At 40.9% G+C, this 20,954-nt stretch overlaps 1 protein-coding gene across 1 annotated transcript in view; it reads right to left on the reverse strand.

Annotated features, from left to right (window-relative positions):
* agk (acylglycerol kinase) overlaps nucleotides 1-15,766 on the reverse strand; it is a 41,002-nt gene extending 25,236 nt beyond the window's left edge. The window contains exons 1-4 of the mRNA XM_072267731.1: nucleotides 15,569-15,766; nucleotides 11,190-11,229; nucleotides 5,996-6,075; nucleotides 1,705-1,780 (exon numbers count right to left, since the gene is read on the reverse strand). Of these exons, the coding sequence (XP_072123832.1) occupies nucleotides 1,705-1,780; nucleotides 5,996-6,075; nucleotides 11,190-11,229; nucleotides 15,569-15,669 (297 nt within the window). The 5' untranslated portion in view covers nucleotides 15,670-15,766. The remainder of the gene's footprint in view (nucleotides 1-1,704; nucleotides 1,781-5,995; nucleotides 6,076-11,189; nucleotides 11,230-15,568) is intronic.
* Between the last annotated feature and the right edge of the window lie 5,188 nt (nucleotides 15,767-20,954).

Consider the following 20,954-nt stretch of genomic DNA (forward strand, 5'->3'; position numbering starts at 1 on the left):
TAGGAAGCACAGAGTGAAATTAAGAAAAAGCAGACAGAAAGCAGAACTTTATAACAAGGTGCTAGGGTCTGCATTTTTAAACAGTTCAAAAAACTCTTCTTTAATCATGTATTTTGACTAGAAATCTCAGTGACAGCTCTGAGCTTCATATTATTAAAAAGCTAGCCTCTTTCATTGATCATTAGGTATTGCAAAATTGTAAGATTTTTGGCCACAATTCTTATTGTACGGACTTAAAATGTTACCAATTCAGTGTTTTCCTACTATGAATGAAGGTCATTTATATTTCTGAACTGTTTGAAGTTGTTGCCAGCCTCCAGCAAGTATACTAACAGGTGCTGAATCCTCTTAACTCGCTGTTAGCCATGTCATTTCAAAATGTCTCTGACAGTGCTGGGAGAAGAAACTCGGTATAAACTCAAATCAGGTTTTGGCTTTAGCATTGGTTAGTATTTCAGTGTCAGATTTATTCTATGGATAGAGATTATTTCACAGAGATAGCTCTAATCATATAATTTCCATAGAAATACATTGCAAGGATGTTTCATCTTTGCCAATTTTTCTGATTTCCCACCCTATACTATTACTGCATTCATCCAGAAAAGTAGAGAATGGTAATCCATTACAGTTCTAACATCTCCCTCATGAATGGTATATTAATCAAGGAAAACATCTTCTTTCCCTCTACAGTGTAATAGGGGACTTATAAATGCTAATAATGTACTAGAGTGTATCACTTATTTTTTTTTTAAACATCCTTACAGCTATTCAATCCTAATGATGCGAAACATTCAGAAGCACCAAAAACCATCTTTGACAGCAACTCTAGGGACAAGGTTTACCAATCTTTTAAAAGATGTCTAAAATAATTCCAGAGATGAGACTTGTCCTCGTCCGCACCATTATCTGGTTGCTTTGGACATGTTGCCATCCAGACCCTTGTTGCTTAGCTCAAGCACCATCTTATTCAGCAAGACTGGCCTTCTGGATTGGCAATGCCAGGGCATGATGAACTTGTGGAAGGCCTTGCTCAAGAAAATCCAGACTCGCTTTTCTTTGCCCCCCCCCCCCACAATTGCCAATTATTTCTATTCTTGACAACCTAAAAATCACCACACTGCGACAACCAAGTACTGACTTGCACACATCAATACTGATAATCGTGAGCATTGAATATTCAGATTCTGGAACATTTCCATATTTATGTAAACAATAAGTGTTTCAGAAAAGGAACATATAAAAACAATCTCCAAGCCATTAGACCAGATGGAAGCAACTCCTTTATACTGCATCAGACTGTACACTTACAGAGCTACTAACAAGGATAGTTTAAAATTCGTATTCTTTTGCATCCCAAACATAATCTACCCACTGCCAGCTAGGTTTCCAAAGCATCAGTTCAAATTGCCATCTTCCTTAGCAGTAAATATTTACAAAACATTTGAAGGTAAGAATAACAAACAGCTATTTTTTTGATTAATTGTATTATTTGACAGTAATGTAATTATTTTAATTTATTTGATTATATAATGTCATGAAATCCTGATTGAAATAATTTTGACACTGAATCAGAGAGAAAAGCCACACTATAAAATTTATGATGTATCTCACTAAACAGGTCACAATAGTTTATCACTTATTTCTGGGTTTCCTTCACTACCAGTAAAACTTCTTACGCAAGCCAATTATTGACTGAATCCTCACCTTAACTACTGTTACATCAAGCCCAGCAAGATGTAAAATTGGAGCTGCATTCTTTTCAAAGAGATTTCTTGCTTTTCTGTGAAATATGATGCAAACATTTGTAATCAAAGCAACGTATCTGATCGTTCTTCCTGTATAATTATTAACTTTTCTAAAGAATGTACTTATTCACTAATAACCACATGGCTTTATTACCAATTATTAACAGAAACATTTCTAAAACAACACAGATCCAGGAGTTTCAAGAATCAACAGCAGTTTCTCAAGTCCGCTTTCAACTCCACTATTCCAGTAGTGGAGTTATGCTTGCGTTGATCAAGAATGTTATACTGACTCATAAACACTGAAAATAAGTTACTCTTCGCTTATTCGGAGTCTGCTAGTCTTTCTCTCCAATCCACCCTTCAGTGGGTTTAAAGCAAAAATGTAGTTTTAGTTTTTACTTCATTGCCTCAGGTGTGATAGAGTCGGAGGGACAAGAGGGGGAGGTGTTGCATTGCTTTTCAGAGAAAGTATTACAGCAGTGCTCTGGCAGGATAGATTAGAAGGTTCGTCTAGGGAGGCTATTTGGGTGGAATAGAGGAATGGGAAAGGTGTAGTAACACTTATAGGGGTGTATTATAGACCACCAAATGGGGAGCAAGAATTGGAGGAGCAAATTTGTAAGGGGATAGCAGATATTTGTAGTAAACACAAGGTTGCCATTGTGGGAGATTTTAATTTTCCACACATAGACTAGGAAGCCCATACTGTAAAAGGGCTGATGGTTTGGAGTTCGTAAAATGTGTGCAGGATAGTTTTTTGCAGCAATACATAGAGGTACCAACTAGAGAAAGGGCAGTGTTGGACCTCCTGTTAGGGAATTAGATAGGTCAGGTGACAGAGGTTTGTGTTGGGGAGCATTTCGAGTCCAGTGATCACAATGCCATTAGTTTCAATATAATTATGGAGAAGGATAGGCCTGGACCCAGGGTTGAGATTTTTGAGTGGAGAAAGGCTAACTTTAAGGAGATGCAAAAGGATTTAGGAGGAGTGGATTGAGTCAATTTGTTTTATGGGAAGGATGTAATAGAGAAATGGAGGTCATTTAAAGGTGAAATTTTGAGGGTACAGAATCTTTATGTTCCTATTAGGTTGAAAGGAAAGGTTAACAGTTTGAGAGAGCCATGGTTTTCGAGGGATATTGGAAACTTGGTTCGGAAAAAGAGAGATATCTACAATAAATATAAGCAGCACGGAGTAAATGAGGTGCTCAAGGAATATAAAGAATGTGAAAAGAATCTTAAGAAAGAAATTAGAAAAGCTAGAAGATACAAGGTTGCTTTGGCAAGTAAGGTGAAAATAAATCCAAAGGGTTTCTACAGTTATATTAATAGCAAAAGGATAGTGAGGGATAAAATTGGTCCCTTAGAGAATCAGAGTGGACAGCTATGTGTGGAGCCAAAAGAGATGGGGGGGGAGATTTTGAACAATTTCTTTTCTTCGGTATTCACTAAGGAGAAGGATATTGAATTGTGTAAGATAAGGGAAACAGGTAGGGAAGTTATGTAAGCTATGATGATTAAAGAAGAGGAAGTACTGGCGCTTAAGGAATATAAAAGAGAATAAGTCTCCCGGTCCTGACAGGATATTCCCTAGGATCTTGAGGGAAGTTAGTGTCGAAATAGCAAGGACTCTGACAGAAATATTTCAAATGTCTTTAGAAATGGGGATGGTGCCAGAGGATTGGTGTATAGCTCATGTTGTTCCATTGTTTAAAAAGGGTTCTAAGAGTAAACCTATCAATTATCGACCTGTGAGCTTGACGTCAGTGGTGGGTAAATTGATGGAAAGTATTCTTAGAGATGGTATATATAATTATCTGGATAGACAGGGTCTGATTAGGAACAGTCAGCATGGATTTGTGCCTGGAAGGTCATGTTTGACAAATCTTATTGAATTTTTTGAAGAGGTTACTAGGAAAGTTGATGAGGGTAAAGCGGTGCATGTTATCTATATGGACTTCAGTAAGGCCTTTGACAAGGTTCCACACAGAAGGTTGGTCAGGAAGGTTCAATCGTTAGGAATTAATATTGAAGTAGTAAAATGGATTCAGCAGTGGCTGGATGGGAGACGCCAGAGAGTAGTGGTGGATAACTGTTTGTCAGATTGGAGGCCAGTGACTAGTGGTGTGCCTCAGGGATCTGTACTGCATCCAATGTTGTTTGTCATATACATTAATGATCTGGATGATGGGGTGGTAAATTGGATGAGTAAGTATGCAGATAATACTAAGATAGGTGGAGTTGTGGATAATGAAGTAGATTTTCAAAGCTTGCAGAGAGATTTAGGCCAGTTAGAAGAGTAGGCTGAAAGATGGCAGATGGAGTTTAATGCTGATAAATGTGAGGTGATACATTTTGATAGGACTAATCAAAATAGGATATACATGGTAAATGGTAGGGCTTTGAAGAATGCAGTGGAACAGAGTGATCTAGGAATAATGGTGCATAGTTCCCTGAAGGTGGAATCTCATGTGGATAGGGTGGTGAAGAAAGCTTTTGGTATGCTGGCCTTTATAAATCAGAGCATTGAGTATAGGAGTTGGGATGTAATGTTAAAATTGTACAAGGCATTGGTAAGGCCAAATTTGGAGTATTATATACAGTTCTGGTCACCGAATTATAGGAAAGATGTCAACAAAATAGAGAGAGTACAGAGAAGATTTACTAGAATGTTACCTGGGTTTCATCACCTAAGTTACAGAGTAAGGTTGAACAAGTTGGGTCTTTATTCTTTGGAGCGTAGAAGGTCGATGGGGAACTTGATAGAGGTATTTAAAATTATGAGGTGGATAGATAGAGTTGACGTGGATAGGCCTTTTCCATTGAGAGTAGGGGAGATTCAAACAAGAGGACATGAGTTGAGAGTTAAAGGGCAAAAGTTTAGGGGTAACATGAGGGGGAACCTTCTTTACTCAGAGAGTGGGTAGCTGTGTGGAACAAGCATCCAGCAGAGGCAGGTTCGATATTGTCATTTAAAGTTAAATTGGATAGCTATATGGACAGGAAAGGAATGGAGGGTTATGGGCTGAGTGCAGGTCGGTGGGACTAGGTAAGGGTAAGAGTTCAGCACGGAATAGAAGGGCTGAGATGGCCTGTTTCCGTGCTGTAATTGTTATATGGTTATATTTAAAAAATACTATCTTGGCCATTACTCAAATGTTCAAAGATTGATTTTTTTTTAAATCAAAGCATGCATCCATATACAATGCTGAAATTCATCTTCTCCCGATAACCACAAAACAAATAAAGAATATAAAAATCATTTAGAGAAAAACATCAAACCCACCACCCGCGGAAAAAAATGGTAACACAATCATCAATCCCCAAAACCCCTACCTTCACACTAAAGAGGAACATCGACCCCAAAAAGCACACATTAAAAAAACTAAAAGAACATCAACCCTCAAACTCTCTCACCTTGCACACCAAAACAGAAAAGGAACGGGTGATTTAAAAAAAACCCTCAGAATAAGCCTGGAAACAGTCCCCAGTCCATAAACGTAATAGTCCAATCCATAAATACAGAACCACGATACCTTTCTATGATATCACTGACCTTCATACCCTTTCAATTTTGCAACCTTAGAAGCAAAATACCATTGATGTTAGAAATCCAGAATAGAAGCAGAAAACACTGGAAATGATAAGGTCATGCAACACCCATGGAGAAGGAAATGGTATTAAAATTTCAGAAGGTCATCAATCTGTAACTTTTCCAGCATTTTCTGTTTTTAATCACAAAAGTATTTCATTGTTTCTGAAATACTTCAAAAAGTCAAAACTAAAATTCTTGTTTGGTGCAGTGTAAAACTTTATTTCCAATTAAATGCAATTTAAAATATTGAAATCTTCAGGACTTAATAACTACTTTAATAATTAGGCTGTGTCTATCCAGGCTTCTAACTCTGATTCTGTGATGTAATACATTTGGTGAAAGAGGGATTACATTCTGCTATTGTCACATTTGACTTTATAAAAGGTCAGATAATTCCAACACTCCAGCTGAAAAATTAACAAGTTATTCAGGTAGAGTTGGTCAAAAAAACTTTTATGTGAAAAAAGTCTAAAGCATTTCACTGTATTTAAACCAGACTAAAATGACAGCAACACAGCTATTAAAAATCACCTATATGCTATACTAGATGATAAAATGCACTAATTATGCCCTGTATCTCTATAAAATAATCAGAAGGACTATTGACACCCTTTAAACAAAGGGAAGGACCAATTTCAATAAAATGTCTTACCCTTTGCAAGCAGCAGGATTGAGAAAGACAGTGGCTTTCTTCACCTTTGCAGTGACAGGCAGAAGCTGGTTTCCAAATACCTGAACAGGAAGACAGGCAGATTGTTAAAGGAAATGCATAATCAACTGAGTCAAAACAAAAAAAAGCACATCAAATCAATAAACTAGTCAACTGTTTTTCACCACAAGAATGTGGGATTCTATCCAGTCACCATCCATGGACTGTAGATGTGAGATTACAGCTCTCTACTAAAAATCTAAATAAATTTAACAAAAATATCAGCCTCACTCAAGAAAAGCTATATAAATAAACTGAACTAAAATTCAGAAGTTATATATTACAGATGTTATCAAGATTCATGCTTTTGGTGATAATAAATTTGACATAGCAAGTGATAGAGAGACATTGCTGCAAGGTAGGAGCTATTAGAAGAGAACAACTCTCATCGGGATGGAATGATGGAATAATATGATGGAATTCCCCCCACTAGTTTGAGAGGGAAAAAATAAAGTCAGTTCTATGAGTATTACAGTGGAGTAAAGGGAATTCCAGGGGCATGAAAGAGGAGCTGGCCAAAGTTGATAGCAAAGGGACACTAGGAGGATTACAGCAGAACAGCAATGGCTGGAGTTTCTGAGGGCAATTCGGAAGGCGCAGGATAGATATTTGCCAAAGACAGAGGTATTCTCAAGAGAGGATGAGGCAAAAGCGGCTGACAAGTCAAAAACAGCATAAATGGAAATAAGAGGGCATATAATATAGCAAAAATGAATGGGAAGTTAGAAGATTGGAAAGCTTTTAAAAACCAACAGATAGCAACTAAAAAGCCATAAGACAAAAGATGAAGGAAAGCTAGCCAATAAAATAAGTGGATATGAAAAGTATTTTTCACATATATAAAGAGTAAAATATAGCTAAGCTAGAAAATTACACTGGAGAGATATTAATGGGGACAAAGAAATTTTAATATAAGTATTCTGCCTCAATCTTCACTGTGGTAGACACCAAGTATGCCAGAAATCCAAAGGCGTTGGAGGTAATAATGAGTATATTTGCTATATTAAGGAGAAGGTAATTGGGAAGCTAGCATGGACAGAAGATTGGCTGACTGGCAGGAGGGAAAGAGTGGGGATAAAAGGGGGTTTTCTAGTTGTCAGCTGGTGTCTAGTGAAGTACCACAGGGGCCAGTGTTGGACCGCTTCTTTTCACATTGTATGTCAATGATTGGTTTTGTGGCCGAGTTTGAGGACAACAGAAGGATAGGTGTTGAGGCAAGTAGTGTTGAGGAAGCAGGGAGTCTGCAGAAGGACTTAGATTGGGGGAATGGGCAAAGTTAACTTGCAGGTTGAGTTGATGATAAAGAAGGCAAATGCAAGGTTCGCATTCATTTCAAGAGCACTAGAATATAAGAGCAAGGATATCATGCTGAGGCTTTATAAGGCATACTGGAGTAATGGGAGCAGTTTTGGGCCTCTTATCTCAGAAAAGATGTGCTAGCATTGGAGAGGATCCAGAGGAGGTTCATGAGAATGTTTTCAGGAATGAAAGGGTTAACATATGAGGAGTGTTTGATGGCTCTGGGTCTGCATTCACTGGAATTTAGAAGAATGGAGGTGGGTCCCGTGAAACCTATTGAAAGGCATAGATAGAGCGACTGAGGGCAGGAGTTTTCATATAGTGGGAGAGTCTAGGACTAGTGCACACAATTTCAGAATAGAGGGACGTCCATTTAGAACAGAGATAAGGAGTTTCTTTAGCCAGAGAATCTGTGGAATTTACTGCTACACACAGCTGTAGAGGCCAAATGCTTCAGTATATTTAAAGCAGAGGTTGATAGGTTCTTGATTAATCAGGGTGTCAAAGGTTATGAGAGAAGGCAGGGGAATGGGGTTGAAAGGGATAATATATCAGCCATGATGGAATGGCAGAGCAGACTTGTTGAGTCAAAGGGCTTAATTTTACCCCTATGTCTTATGGTGGAATAGTAGACTGTGAACAAAGTTATTTAAGTTTACAAAGGGATTTTGATGAACTGGTCCAGTGGACCAAGGAATGGCAGCTGGAGAGTAATTCAGATAAAAATGAGATGTTGCTTTTTGATAAGACAAAAATCAGTGCAGTAAATGGTAGGGCTCTGGGAAGAGTTGTAGAACAGAGACTCAAGGGATATAGATAAACACTTTGCATAAGGCGGTGACACAGGTAGACAGGGTGGTGAAGAAAGTGTTTGGCATAATTACCTTCATTGGTTAGGATACTGAATACAAGAGCTACAATGTTATGTTACAGCTTACAAGATATTGGTAAGATCACACTTGGAGTAACATATAGAAATCTGGTTGGAAGAATGATATCAAACTGGAAAAGGTCCAAAAATGTTTTGCGGGATGTTACCTGAACTGAGAGTTTGTGTTGTAAGAAGCTGGATAGTCACAACCTTTCTTCCCCTGGAGGGCAAGAGGGCGAGGGATGACAAGGTAGAGGTTTATAAAATCATGAGGGGCATAAATAAGGTGATTAGTCATAGATTTTTTCCCCATGATAAGGGATTCCAAAACTAGAAAGCATAGGTTTAAAGTGAGAGGGGAAAGATTTAAAAAGGAGCAAATTTTTCCTACAGAAGGTAGGGGGTATGTGGAACGTGCTGCCAGAGGAAATGGTAGAGGTGGATACAATTACAACATTTAATTGACATTTGGACAAGTACATGGATAGGAAAGATTTAGATCAGGGATTCCCAAACTTTTTTATGCAATGACCCCTACCATTAACTGAGGGGGGGGGGGTCTGTGAAACCTGCTGGTTTAGAGGGTTACAGCCATACACAGGCACATGGGACTAGCTCAAATAGGCATGTTGGTTGGCATGAATGAATTGGGCTGAAGGGTCTGTTTCTGTGCTGTATGGCTTAATGACACTTGCACATGGTAGACTGATTTACTGTCATATCTGACCACTAATGCTGTAAACCAGCATACAACATGTTTTCAAATATTCAGCCCTTGAGTGATACAATGAGACATTTATGTTTACGCAATGTCAACAAGCAAAGCAAAATCTCAAGACTGGGTGAAGAGTCATGACTAAATACAAGACAATATCTTGAAAAATATTTCAAAATTTTGCAGATCTTAAATAAAGGGTTTACTTTTATTTAACTTTTGAAGCTTTAAGTGTCCCACTGCAGGATTGATTGTTGATGTTTCAGTTCAGCTGAATGTCACACAAGCAAATTACACATGGTATTTTCAGAGAAAAAAAAAGATCAGAAGTTCAAAAATCACCATGTGGTTGCACACAGGATTACAGTGATATTGTAGGGGTCTATCAATACCAGATTAATCCAACGCATAAATGTTCATAGAAATACAGAAAAAGTACTGAACTATCTCTGTTGATCCCATACTTGTGGGTCTGACATACTACTGACAGAAGAAGCTTAGTAGTCTACCAACAGCTAAAAATAGCAACTCCCATTTTTCAGGTAGTTCAGTTAAAGTGGCACAACAAAGTAAAATTCAATGAAATAGAGTAGACTACTGCCTCCTTTGATGTGCTCTTTTGATGTTCCCTCACCTGAACATTTCAACTTTTAATATCATTCAAAAGTCATCTGAACTAATAGGTCATACTCTAATGTCAAAATGAATAACTATGGTGAATATAGAGACACCAAATTACAAAGCAGTAGATTTCTGATCCACCTCAATATCATCTAGGGTTTACGATCAGTAGCCTCAGTCATATTCTGAATTGAAAAGGACAATTAGTCTGTTAAATGCCCAAGCTCAGAACAAATGAGTCATGAGAATCCCACATTACACAAAATGCATACTGTAAGATCATCCCTTGCATTATTCCTATCATCCAAAAATAAGACTGATAAAGAGTAATACAAGGTCAAAAATGTAAATGAACAAGAAATTATTAAGTAAATTTTACCAATTCACGATAGAGAACAATGCATGGCATACAACTCAAAATTGATATGAAAACTCCATTTTTCCTACAATTACTTGGTATTGGTTCAAAACTAATCTTTTCTCTTTAAGTATGATTTTGCTACCAGCTCAGATAGACTGTTGGCAGACAGTTCCATATTTTTTGCTTGAACAAGAAAACAAAGTCTTAATCTATGATTATCTTGATATTCTGTGGATTGACCAGCTGAGCCGCTGCAAAACAAGTTACCACGATGTGGTTTGAGTGAGTCCCTGGCAGCCAGTCTGCTGCTGCACCTGCCAGAATGCAGTTATTCGTACGTGCTACATGTGAATGTCTGTTGGAAGCACTGAAAAACCACAAGGTGATTCCAGCACCCAATTGGATTAATGGTGAGCATACTTACTGTATAAACAAAACTTTAGGAGCGCCCTTATGATACTAAATCCAAACATAATCAAAACAGAACTGAAACCAACTATCCAGAAGCACGATAAGTGTGTTATGCCCTTACATCCAAGAAATTGAAATATTCTAAAAAAATGTTTCATCCAAGATGGGAGCAGGGCAACTGGCTTATGAGCATTCTTTTTCTGCACTATTGGGGATTTAGAGAAACAGCGCGGAACAGGCCATGATAATTAAATAACATTAATGTATGTACTATTATCTGTAGTTGTGCTGGAGTTTAATTTACTAAAAAGTAATATATAAACCATAATTTCCAGTGGGGGGGGAAACTGATTCATTAACAAAGAGGTGCAAGGCAAATAGAATTTGAATTGAGAATGAAATTACAGAAAATAATCAGAGAAATTTCAATATCAGCTTTATATTACTCTCATTTACATTTTGTGAATATTTTAAAACACCATCCCTATACTTTTCTTTACATAGAACACAACAAACTCCCTACTGAAAAGTATGCAAGTAACTCTTAAAAAGATACAGAGATACGTGTAAATAATAGCCACATGGTGTCTTCTTCCAAATACATAACCAAGCAACACAATTGCTATATATTCCTTGTGGAGTTACAGTTTAGGGAACGCATCTGATTAGGTTATCCAGCATGCCTCTGCTACAAAGTTAAAGCAGATCTTGCCTTGTCGATTGGTTGCCCAGGGAAACAACACGATTTCCACTGTAATGACTGGATATGAAAATTTGCTCGATTAGTGCAATAAAATGTGGTTTGATTAGACAGAGGTTAACAAGCCAGGAGAAAATGTGTAATTTGAGTTTGCCATACCTGTGCTTCTTCACATGCCGCCCTCCGCAAGAGATCGTCTCTGAATTAAACATAAAAAGACCTGTTAGGGCACTGTAGGAACCTTCACACTCATTCGTGCTGAAAACACTTATTAATCAAGCAACTACAAATCTTTAGGAGAAAGTATTTTACTCTTATTTTCCTGTTTAACATTTTACCCATATTTATATAGGCACCCGTTAGCCTCATGAGACCATGGATTTGCGCCTTGGAAGGTTTCCAGGGCGCAGGCCTGGGCAAGGTTGCATGGAAGACCAGCAGTTGCCCATGCTGCAAGTCTCCCTTGTTCACGCCACCGATGTTGTCCAAGGGAAGGGCATTAGGACCCATACAGCTTGGCACCGGTGTCGTCGCAGAGCAATGTGTGGTTAAGTGCCTCAGCCAAGGCTTGAACTAGCTGCCTTCAAATCACTAGACGAACGCCTTAACCACTTGGCCATGCGCCAACACTTTACCCATAACTTAATCTTCAAACATTGTAGTTACTTTTCTTGTATGAGCTTCGCCAGCTTCTGCAAAATTACACCTGCTCCCTTGAGAAGACAACGTGTCATAAATCAATGGAAAGTTTTACTGTTGTCCAAGTTCACCACTCCTAGAAATCAACTACAATCATCACTCCTGTGGCTACATCACCACTATGTCTCCATGTATAATTTGATAATGAAAGTACAAATCCTGAGGCTAAATTACTTTAAGATTTGGACCTAGCCTGTTCCTGCTGACACATCACACATATCCACCTGTTGGCTCTCTGTTCCCGTGAGCATGGACGCAGACAGGTGCACTGGAATTGACGAGTCCGGAGTTATCAGAAGCATGGTTGAGACTTCAGAAGCAAAACAAGTTGAGATTGAACTGTTTGGTAACATTACCGAGAATGAAAACAGGCAGTCTTTGTGGGTACAGTATATGTCCAAAGCTCATTTCAGGTCAAATATGACAAGGGAGCTGCAAACAGGCTTAAGTCACCTCAAAACAACTCACATAGTAACAGGATATAAAGAGATTTAATGAATGACCAAAATTGTTATTTATGAGCTTGGTGTGGGAAGTTTGACCAAATCAATCTCATAACAGAACACTGCAGCACAGGAGCAGGCCCTTCAACCTGCACTGTCCGTGCCGACCATGATGCCAATCCAAACTAATGCCATCTGCCCACTGTCCGTGCCAACCATGCCAATCCAAACTAATGCCATCTGCCCACTGTCTGTGCTGACCATGATGCTAATGCCATCTGCCCACATGTGGACTAAGTCATCCTATTCCCGGCAGTTCATGTGCTTCCTATATATTGTTATTGCATCTGCTTCCACCACTTGCCCAGGCAACACACTGCAGGTACCCATCTTTTGTAAAGAAAACCTGTATCACATATCTTTCTTAAATTTACACTCCCTCCCCACCTTAAATTTATGCATATAATATTTGATATTTCCACCCAGGGAGAAAGATTCTGACTATTTATCCCAGGCCCCTCATCATTTTCTATACATCTATTAAGCGGCCCCTCAACCTCCAATACTCCAGCAAACACTCCAATACTGTGTCCTTTTAGCACGTACTTTCCAATCCAGGCAGCACCCTGGTGAAACTGCTCTACATCCTCTCCAAAGCCTCCACACATGCTTTTGGTAATGCAGCAACGAGAACTGCATACAGTACTCCAAATGTGGCCCAATCAAAGTTAAATACAACTGTGACACAACTTCCTTACTTTTATAATCAACAGCATTACTGATGAAAGCAAGTATGGCGTACACTTTCTTTACTAACCCATCGAGTTCTGTTGCCACTTACAGGAAGAAAAGGACCACTCTGTGCATCAAAGCTCCTCAGGATCCTTCCACTGAATGTATTCTTTCCTTTTGCATTAAACGTACCAAAGTGCATTTGCCTAGAATAAACTCTATCTGCCATTTCTCAGCCCACATTTCCAGCTGGTCTGTATCCTGCCAAATTATTTATCAATCTTCTTCACTCTTTTCAACCCTCCCTACTTCTGTGTCATCCGCCAACTTATTAATCAGCTCACTCACCTTTATGCCCAAATTATTTACTTATCACAAACAGAGGTCCCAACACTGGTCCTTGCAGAACTTCACTGGTCACATACCTCCAGTCAGAATAACATCCCTCCAGCACTACCCTCTGTCTTTTATGACCATGCCAATTTTGAGTCTCTTCTATCAATTCTCCATGAATTTTAGGCTCCAGAAAGGAAAGTCAGAACGTCAGGAACCACATTAGAAGCTCAAGGGCAATGGAACGGTAAAGGATTGCATTTGTAATATAGGGAATGGCAATGCAAGGTTAGCAAATGGGAAACATAGTAACATAGTAGATAGTGATGAGAATACTGTGCACTTCAGGGTACTATGGACCAGATTAGCAAAATGATTAGAAGCAATACTGAAGGATTTTAAAATAATGAAATGTGAAGTGACACATTTTTGGATGATGAATAGAAACGTATTAGGTATATTGCTCATGATGCTTTTCAGAATTGGGCTAAAAGATCCCGATGTCAAATATACAAACATCTTTAAAAGTGTCTGGTAACATCAATATAGTAGATTTGGAAAAAAAAACATTTGGACCTAAACTATTTAAAAAATAATTAGATAACAGAAACATCTTACCGAAGGATTTTCTATTTAAGCACCTGCAGTATTTTGCATTTGTAAAGGGATTTTGTTGTAGATGTTTACAGCATTCTAAAAGTTAATGCACTGGTTCAAAAGGTAATCAAAATAGCTAATAGAAGTGTTCCTTAACTCAGTCGGATTTGAGGAAGCTACACTTCAGTTCTGCAGAGCCTCAGTTAGACTCTATGTGATATACTGGGGCAGCCCTACATTGTAGTCGTTAGCGTAACACGATTACAGTGTCAGTGACTGGGTTTAATCCCCACTGCTGTCTGTAAAGAGTTTGCACATTCGCTCTGCGACCATGTAGGTTTCCTCCAGGTGCCCCCAGTTTCCTCCCACATCCGACAGACAGACGGGTTAGTAGGTTAATTGGTCACATGGGTGTAATTGGGCAGCGTGGGCTTGTTGAGCTTGAATGGGCCTATTATCGTGCTGAAACTCTTTTTTAAAAAAAAAGTGTACTGCATCCCATTTTAGGAACAACTCACACAAATGTTCATTTTTCCAAGAGGAAATTTAAGGTTAATTCACTGGAACACAAACAAGGCCTCAAAGCGTTAAATTAGAAGAACAGCTCAAGTAATCTTTAGTACTTTTGTATTCTGTTCCATCTCAAAAATGGAGGAGCAATTTAACATGCATTTACGATAATAAAAGTATTTAATAGAATAAATGCAAAATGACTATTTCCTCAGTTAATGAGTGGAGTTGTGAAAGCAGTACAATTTTAAAATTACACCCAAATTTTTAATAATGAGATTAGGAAGCTCTTTTACACCAACATTTCTGATTCATTACTCACAAATAGAGGGAAAAAAATCTGCTGTCTAGGCCCAATTTTGCCTATACATCATTACAAACTGGTGAACTTGTGACTGCCCTCCGTATACAGGACCTCAGAATGGCCACAACAGAGTACTAGATGGAGAGTTGTCATCTTTTCCAAAATGCATGAATTCTCATTCAAATAAGGCTAAGATGAGAGAGAAAAAGATGTTTCTTAATCAGAAACAGACAGGTGGAGTGGACATTCTTACTCACTGTGATCACAGGGGATCTCTTCAGGTTGAGACTCACTAACAAACAATAACCAAATACCTGCTCTGAATTTGCAATCCTAAACATTTTGGCGATACTGGTCACATTTCCACCAAACGCAAGATAAAAAGCAGCCTGCTATCCTTCCTTGATCCCAGTCAAAATCCAGTATCTATAACCTGTGGCCCAAAATTTTACCAATAAGCCACCAAACACCCACATGCAAACAAGCAACGCTAGCCAAATCCCAATTTACATGACTACTATTGCTGTGTCTACCAAGTATTAGAAAGGAACCCCTACCACACAGCAACCCTCTCACCTGTCACCCACCAGCTTGTATACTTCCCCTCCACCAGACCACCCCAGCTTCTAATGTGGGCTTCTGTCCCCTTCCTTTCCAATTCTGAAGGATCTCGCCCGAAATGGCGACTATTTATCCCCCTCCATACGTACTGCAGCATTGAGTGAATGAATGTGTCTGTTGCACAAAATTTTCAGCATCTGCAGAATCTTGTGTTTAGAATGAAACTCGTTGAGTAATTGAAGAGGATGTAATTCTAAAACTGGAGTAAGCTTTAACTCTGAATATGACATTTACTGGCTAATCACCCTAATTACACACAAACTATTATGCTGCTATGGTCCATTTACTGCGGTCAGTACCGGTGCCGGTTGTGCATCCAGTTCACTCCCCCGCCGAGTGCGCAAACCGCTACCACTGTCTTCTTCCAATGATTACGGAGAGTCTTCAGCAGCTTTGCCATGGTTTCGGGACCAGGAGCAGCGGGGAGACAGAGACGGGAACCTTGACACAACCCAAACTCTGCCCTCCGGGTCCCGACATGAATCTTCCGCCGGCTCACGTGGATACCGATTCCGCGTGTAGATTTGTCCGGCGACAACCCAGGGTCTCCACAACATGTTCCACCAAGCAAAGGGACCCCCTCGCGCAGACACCGAATCGCAGCGGAAGCACTGTAAAGATATTTATTACAGTTCACAATATTTATACACTATTTTGAATTCCAATAATTTATACCATATATCATATTGTATGGGAACAGGAAACATTCTCAGTACATTTAGTTTAGAAATAAAAGCTCACTTAAGAAACATGCCTGGAGTTAAGTAGCATAATTTTTTAATATCAGAATCAGGTTTAATATCACCGGCGTATGTTATGAAATTTGTTAACTTTGCGGCAGCAGTACAATGCAATACATAGGGCTTTACTCTTTGGAGAGAAGGAGGATGAGAGGAGACATGATAGAGGTGTACAAGATAATAAGAGGAATAGATAGAGTGGATAGCCAGCGCCTCTTCCCCGGGGCACCACTGCTCAATACAAGAGGACATGGCTTTAAGGTAAGGCGTGGGAAGTTCAAGGGGGATATTAGAGGAAGGTTTTTTACTCAGAGAGTGGTTGGTGCGTGGAATGCACTGCCTGAGTCAGTGGTGGAGGCAGATACACTAGTGAAATTTAAGAGACTACTAGACAGGTATATGGAGGAATTTAAGGTGGGGGGTTATATGGGAGGCAGGATTTGAGGGTCGACACAACATTGTGGGCCGAAGGGCCTGTACTGTGCTGTACTATTCTATGTTCTATATATGCTACTGTCATTTAGTGTGTGTGTGTATATATATATATATATATATATAGTTAAATAAGTAGTGCAAAAACAGAAATAAAAGAGTAACAAGAGAAAATCTGCAGATGCTGGAAATTCGAGCAATACACACAAAATGCTGGAGGAACTCAGCAGATCAGGCAGCATCTATGGGAAAAAAATACAGTCGACGTCTCGGGCCAAAACCCTTCAGCAGGATGGGAGAGAAAACGGCTGAGGAGTAGGTGAAAGGTGGCGGGAGGGGAGAGAGAAACGCCAGGGAATAGGTGAAATTTGGAGAGGGGTGATGAGGCAAATTGCTGGGAAATTGATTGGTGAAAGACACAAAAGACCATGGAAGAAAGAAAAAGGGGAAGGAGCACCAGAGGGAGGCAATGGGCGGACAAGGAGATAACGTGAGAGAGGGACAAGGGGATGGGAAATGGTGGTGGTGGTGGTGGGGGGGCAGGGGTTGGAGGCATTGGGATCTGTGTCCTTTCAGAAATTGGATGGCAGAGGGGAAGAAGTTGTTCCTGAGTCACTGAGTGTGTTTCTTCAGGCTTCAGTACAGTACCTCCTTCCTGATGGTAACGATGAGAAGAGAGTATGTCCTCAGTGATGGGGATCCTTAATGATGGACGCTGCCTTTTTGAGGCACCGCTTCTTGAAGACGTCCTGGATACGACAGAGGCTAATGTCCATGATGGAGCTGACTAATTTTACAACTCTCTGCAGCTTACTTCAATCCTGTGGAATAGCTCCCATAACCCCAAACCAGTTGATGCAGCCAGTTAGAATGCTCTCCACAGTACACCTATAATTTGTGTTTTTGATGACATACCAAATCTCCTCAAACTCCTAACAAAGTATATCTGCTGTCTTGCCTCCTTTATGGCTGCATCGATAAGTTGGGTCCAGAGTTACTGACAGCCAGGAACTTGAAATTGCGCACTCTTTCCACTTCTGATCCCTCTACGGGGATTGGTTTGTGATTTCTTGTCTTACCCTTTCTTAAGTCCACAATCAGTTCTTTAGTCTTACTGTAGGGTAATGTAATTGGTGGTAATGTACATAATTCACAACCACCGACATTGAGTTGGGGTTCACTATAAAAGACTGGTCTGCGTAATGACATAATTACGTGAAATTGGGTTACCACACTTTATGTTCAGCTTTTGGAGTACAATAAATGAGTTGTTACTGTTTTCCTTAAACATAAGATGTCTCACGTCATTTTATCTGTGAACATTTATATTGGTGATAGCGATGCTCTAGGACTATCCCAGAGTTATTGAATATGTTGGCAAATGTAGTCGCTTTGAAACTGCTGGGAGCAAAATGCCATCGTTTGGTTTGTACAAGTTGAGGCACAATTTGCGCTGTGAGAAATCACCATGGACCGCACCAAATTTTCCTATGCAATAGTGTTTCTCAGCAACTCCACAGCTGGTGAGAGTGGTAAGTCTACTAGAATATTCACCTGAACATGATAAATATTGATCACTGAAAACTCACCTTTACACTCTTGAGCCTGAGTGCGCCGAACAGTTGTTCTCCTTGCCCAGCCTCAGCGATGCTAAGCCATCAGAGCTAATGGACCACATGCTGTCTCTCCTGGAAAATCACCATCCTCATTTCATTTGTAAAGAACTCTTCATGCAGCAAATGTCTGATCAAGATTGCATAGCCCTTGCTATTGCACCTGTGAAGGACTATAGGGAGCTTGCTAAAATAGCTGATAGCCTGAGAACAGTTCATCATTCCTCTTCCTTTCCCTGCCTCAATAAGACCAGTCAGCAAGGCCTCCAGTTAGGTGAAACACACTACTATGAAACAGACGATACCGGGTTTGCGTTTTCATCACTCGCTTCGGTATGAATGCTAGGAAGTGCGGACCACCTTGCAGATTCGACAGTGCCAGTGCTTTGGGACATCAGAGGTCTGTGAACACTGTGGGTTCCAGCTTCCAGGGTCATCTACTGTTCATTACGGACACCCTTTCAGGGTGACGCTTCCTGTGTGACACGTGTGCCCGAGTGAGTGTGCTGCCAGCGTCGCCTATTGATGAGAAGGCAAAGAGTAACAAAACCACGCTGGAGACCACCAACGGCAGCAGGATCTAGACTTACAGGACATGATGCGTGATGCTCTGGTTCAGTGAGTGATGTTACACATGGGACTTCATCCTGGCTAAAGTGCCTAGACCCCTGCTCGGTACAGATTTCCTGCGTGGCCAAGGACTGTTAGTCAGTCTTAAGAACTGCAGGCTAGTTGATGTTAAGGACTTTGGGTCATTACCCTGCTCCCCCAGTAAGTTCTCCACTGTATGTGAGCTTGCTCGACTGCTGGGCGAATTCCCAAGCCTGATCTAGCCCACATTTTCCACCACATTTCCACAAATGGCCCACCAGTCCAAGCCTACGCACATAGACTGAACCCAGAAAAGTTAGCAACCACCAGGCTGAGCTTGCCAACACGGAAAGACTTGGCATCCATACGCCCCGGTCAAATAGCCCCTGGGCTTCGCGCCTCCATGTGGTCCCGAAGTCTGATTGTGGTTGCTGCCCATGTGGCAGTTAATGAGGCCACCACTCCGATCAATACCTGGTCCCACACAACCAAGACTTCTCTGCACGTTTAGCTGGAAAGTTAATTTTTTCCAAAGAAAATTTAGTTAGGTGCCTGTGTCCTCAGAAGAAGTTCCCAAAACAGCTGTGATAACCCCATTTGGCCTCTTTGAGTTTCTGCACCTGCCGTTTGGGATGAAAAATGCAGAACAGACTTTCCAACGGCTGGTGGACTCTGTATTAAAAGACTTAGATTTTCTTTTTATTTACCTGGATAATATACTCGTTGGCAGTGCATCCATTTCTGAACACATATCCCATCTCATCTTTTCTCCGGACACTTTGAGCACTTAAACGAAAATGGGTTGATTATTAACCCTGCTAAATGCCAGTTTGGATTGTCAACCATTGACGTCCTTGGCCATCACATCTCCGCAGAAGGTATGAAACCCCTCCCATCAAAAGTAGCCGCTATTATGGATTTCCCACCACCCTGCACTACTAAAAAACTGCAGGAGTTTTTAGGGATGGTGAATTTCTATCACTGCTTCATTCCACGAGCTGCTGAATTTGTGTTCACATAACGTATCAAGGGGAAAAATAATGCCGTGGCTGATTGCCGCTCATGGCTAGCCATTGAGATCACGCACATAGGGGTTGACGACCAAGCTACTGACCCAGAGGTCCAGACTTACCGAACAGCAGCTGGGGTTGGCTGACATTAAGATCAGGGAAGCAGGGGTTTCTCTCCTGTGTGATGTCTCAACCGGTAGCTCTTGCCCCATTATGCCCACTAGCTGGAGATGGGCTGTTTTCAACTCCATACATGGCCTCGTGCATTCAGGCTGGAAGTCCTCACAGAAACTGGTTGCACTAAAGTTTGTGGGGCACGGCCTTCAAAGGGACTCGCGTGATTGGACTGCAGCCTGTGTGGTGTGCCAGCAGCCAAAAATTAACCCTCACGTTCAGGCGCCATTGGCTGCTTTTGAGGTCCCTGAGCGACGGTTTGACCATATCAATGTGGACCTTGTTGGTCCTCTTCCCCCTCCCACGGTTTCACACACCTCCTTACCATGGTGGACTATACCACCAGATGGCCAGAGGTTGTCTTTCTAGCATCGATGATGACTGCAGACATGGCTCGGGCATTCATCAGCACCTGGGTGGCTCGGTTTGGTACCCCATCTGATATTTCCACTGATCTTGGTCCTCAATTCACATCAGACCTCTGGGCTGCGATGGCCTGGAACTTCAGCATTAGGCTTTATCACACCACGGTGTATCACCCGCAGTCCAATGGCCTATGTGAATGCTTTTACCACTCCTTAACCGTTCCTCTGAGGGCTTCCCTGATGGATGAGCGTTGGCATGATCATCTCCTGTGGGTCCTGCTGAGGCTCAGAACTGCCCCAAAAGAGGACCTGCAGTCGTCCGCAGCTGAGTTGAGATACGGGCAGCAGTTATGAGTGCCAGGTGATTTTATTTCTGATGCCATGACTGCCTAGGTGACCCTCCTCAGTAAATTCAAATCCTTTGCACTTATTTCCTACCTCCCATCATGGTGTACACCACTCTTGGGTTCCCGTTGACCTACATTCCACCTCGTTTGTTTTCCCCACTGTGTTGCGCACCAACATCTCCTCAGCCCCCTTACGATGGCCCGTTCCACATTTTGGAATGGAGAGGAAAGACTTTTATCATCCATCAGAGGGGTAAACCTGAATGTGTTTCAGTAGATCGCCTTAAATTGGCTGACCAAGATTTGGAGGATTCCGCTCCCATGCCCCTGCTGTCACAACATGACCATGAACATGTTAACACACCTCTGGATGTGCCAGAGGCACCCGCCGTTCCTCCACCCATGGAACACGT

Source organism: Mobula birostris, chromosome 9 (genome assembly GCF_030028105.1).
Source record: "Mobula birostris isolate sMobBir1 chromosome 9, sMobBir1.hap1, whole genome shotgun sequence".
NCBI classification, from domain to species: domain Eukaryota; kingdom Metazoa; phylum Chordata; class Chondrichthyes; order Myliobatiformes; family Myliobatidae; genus Mobula; species Mobula birostris.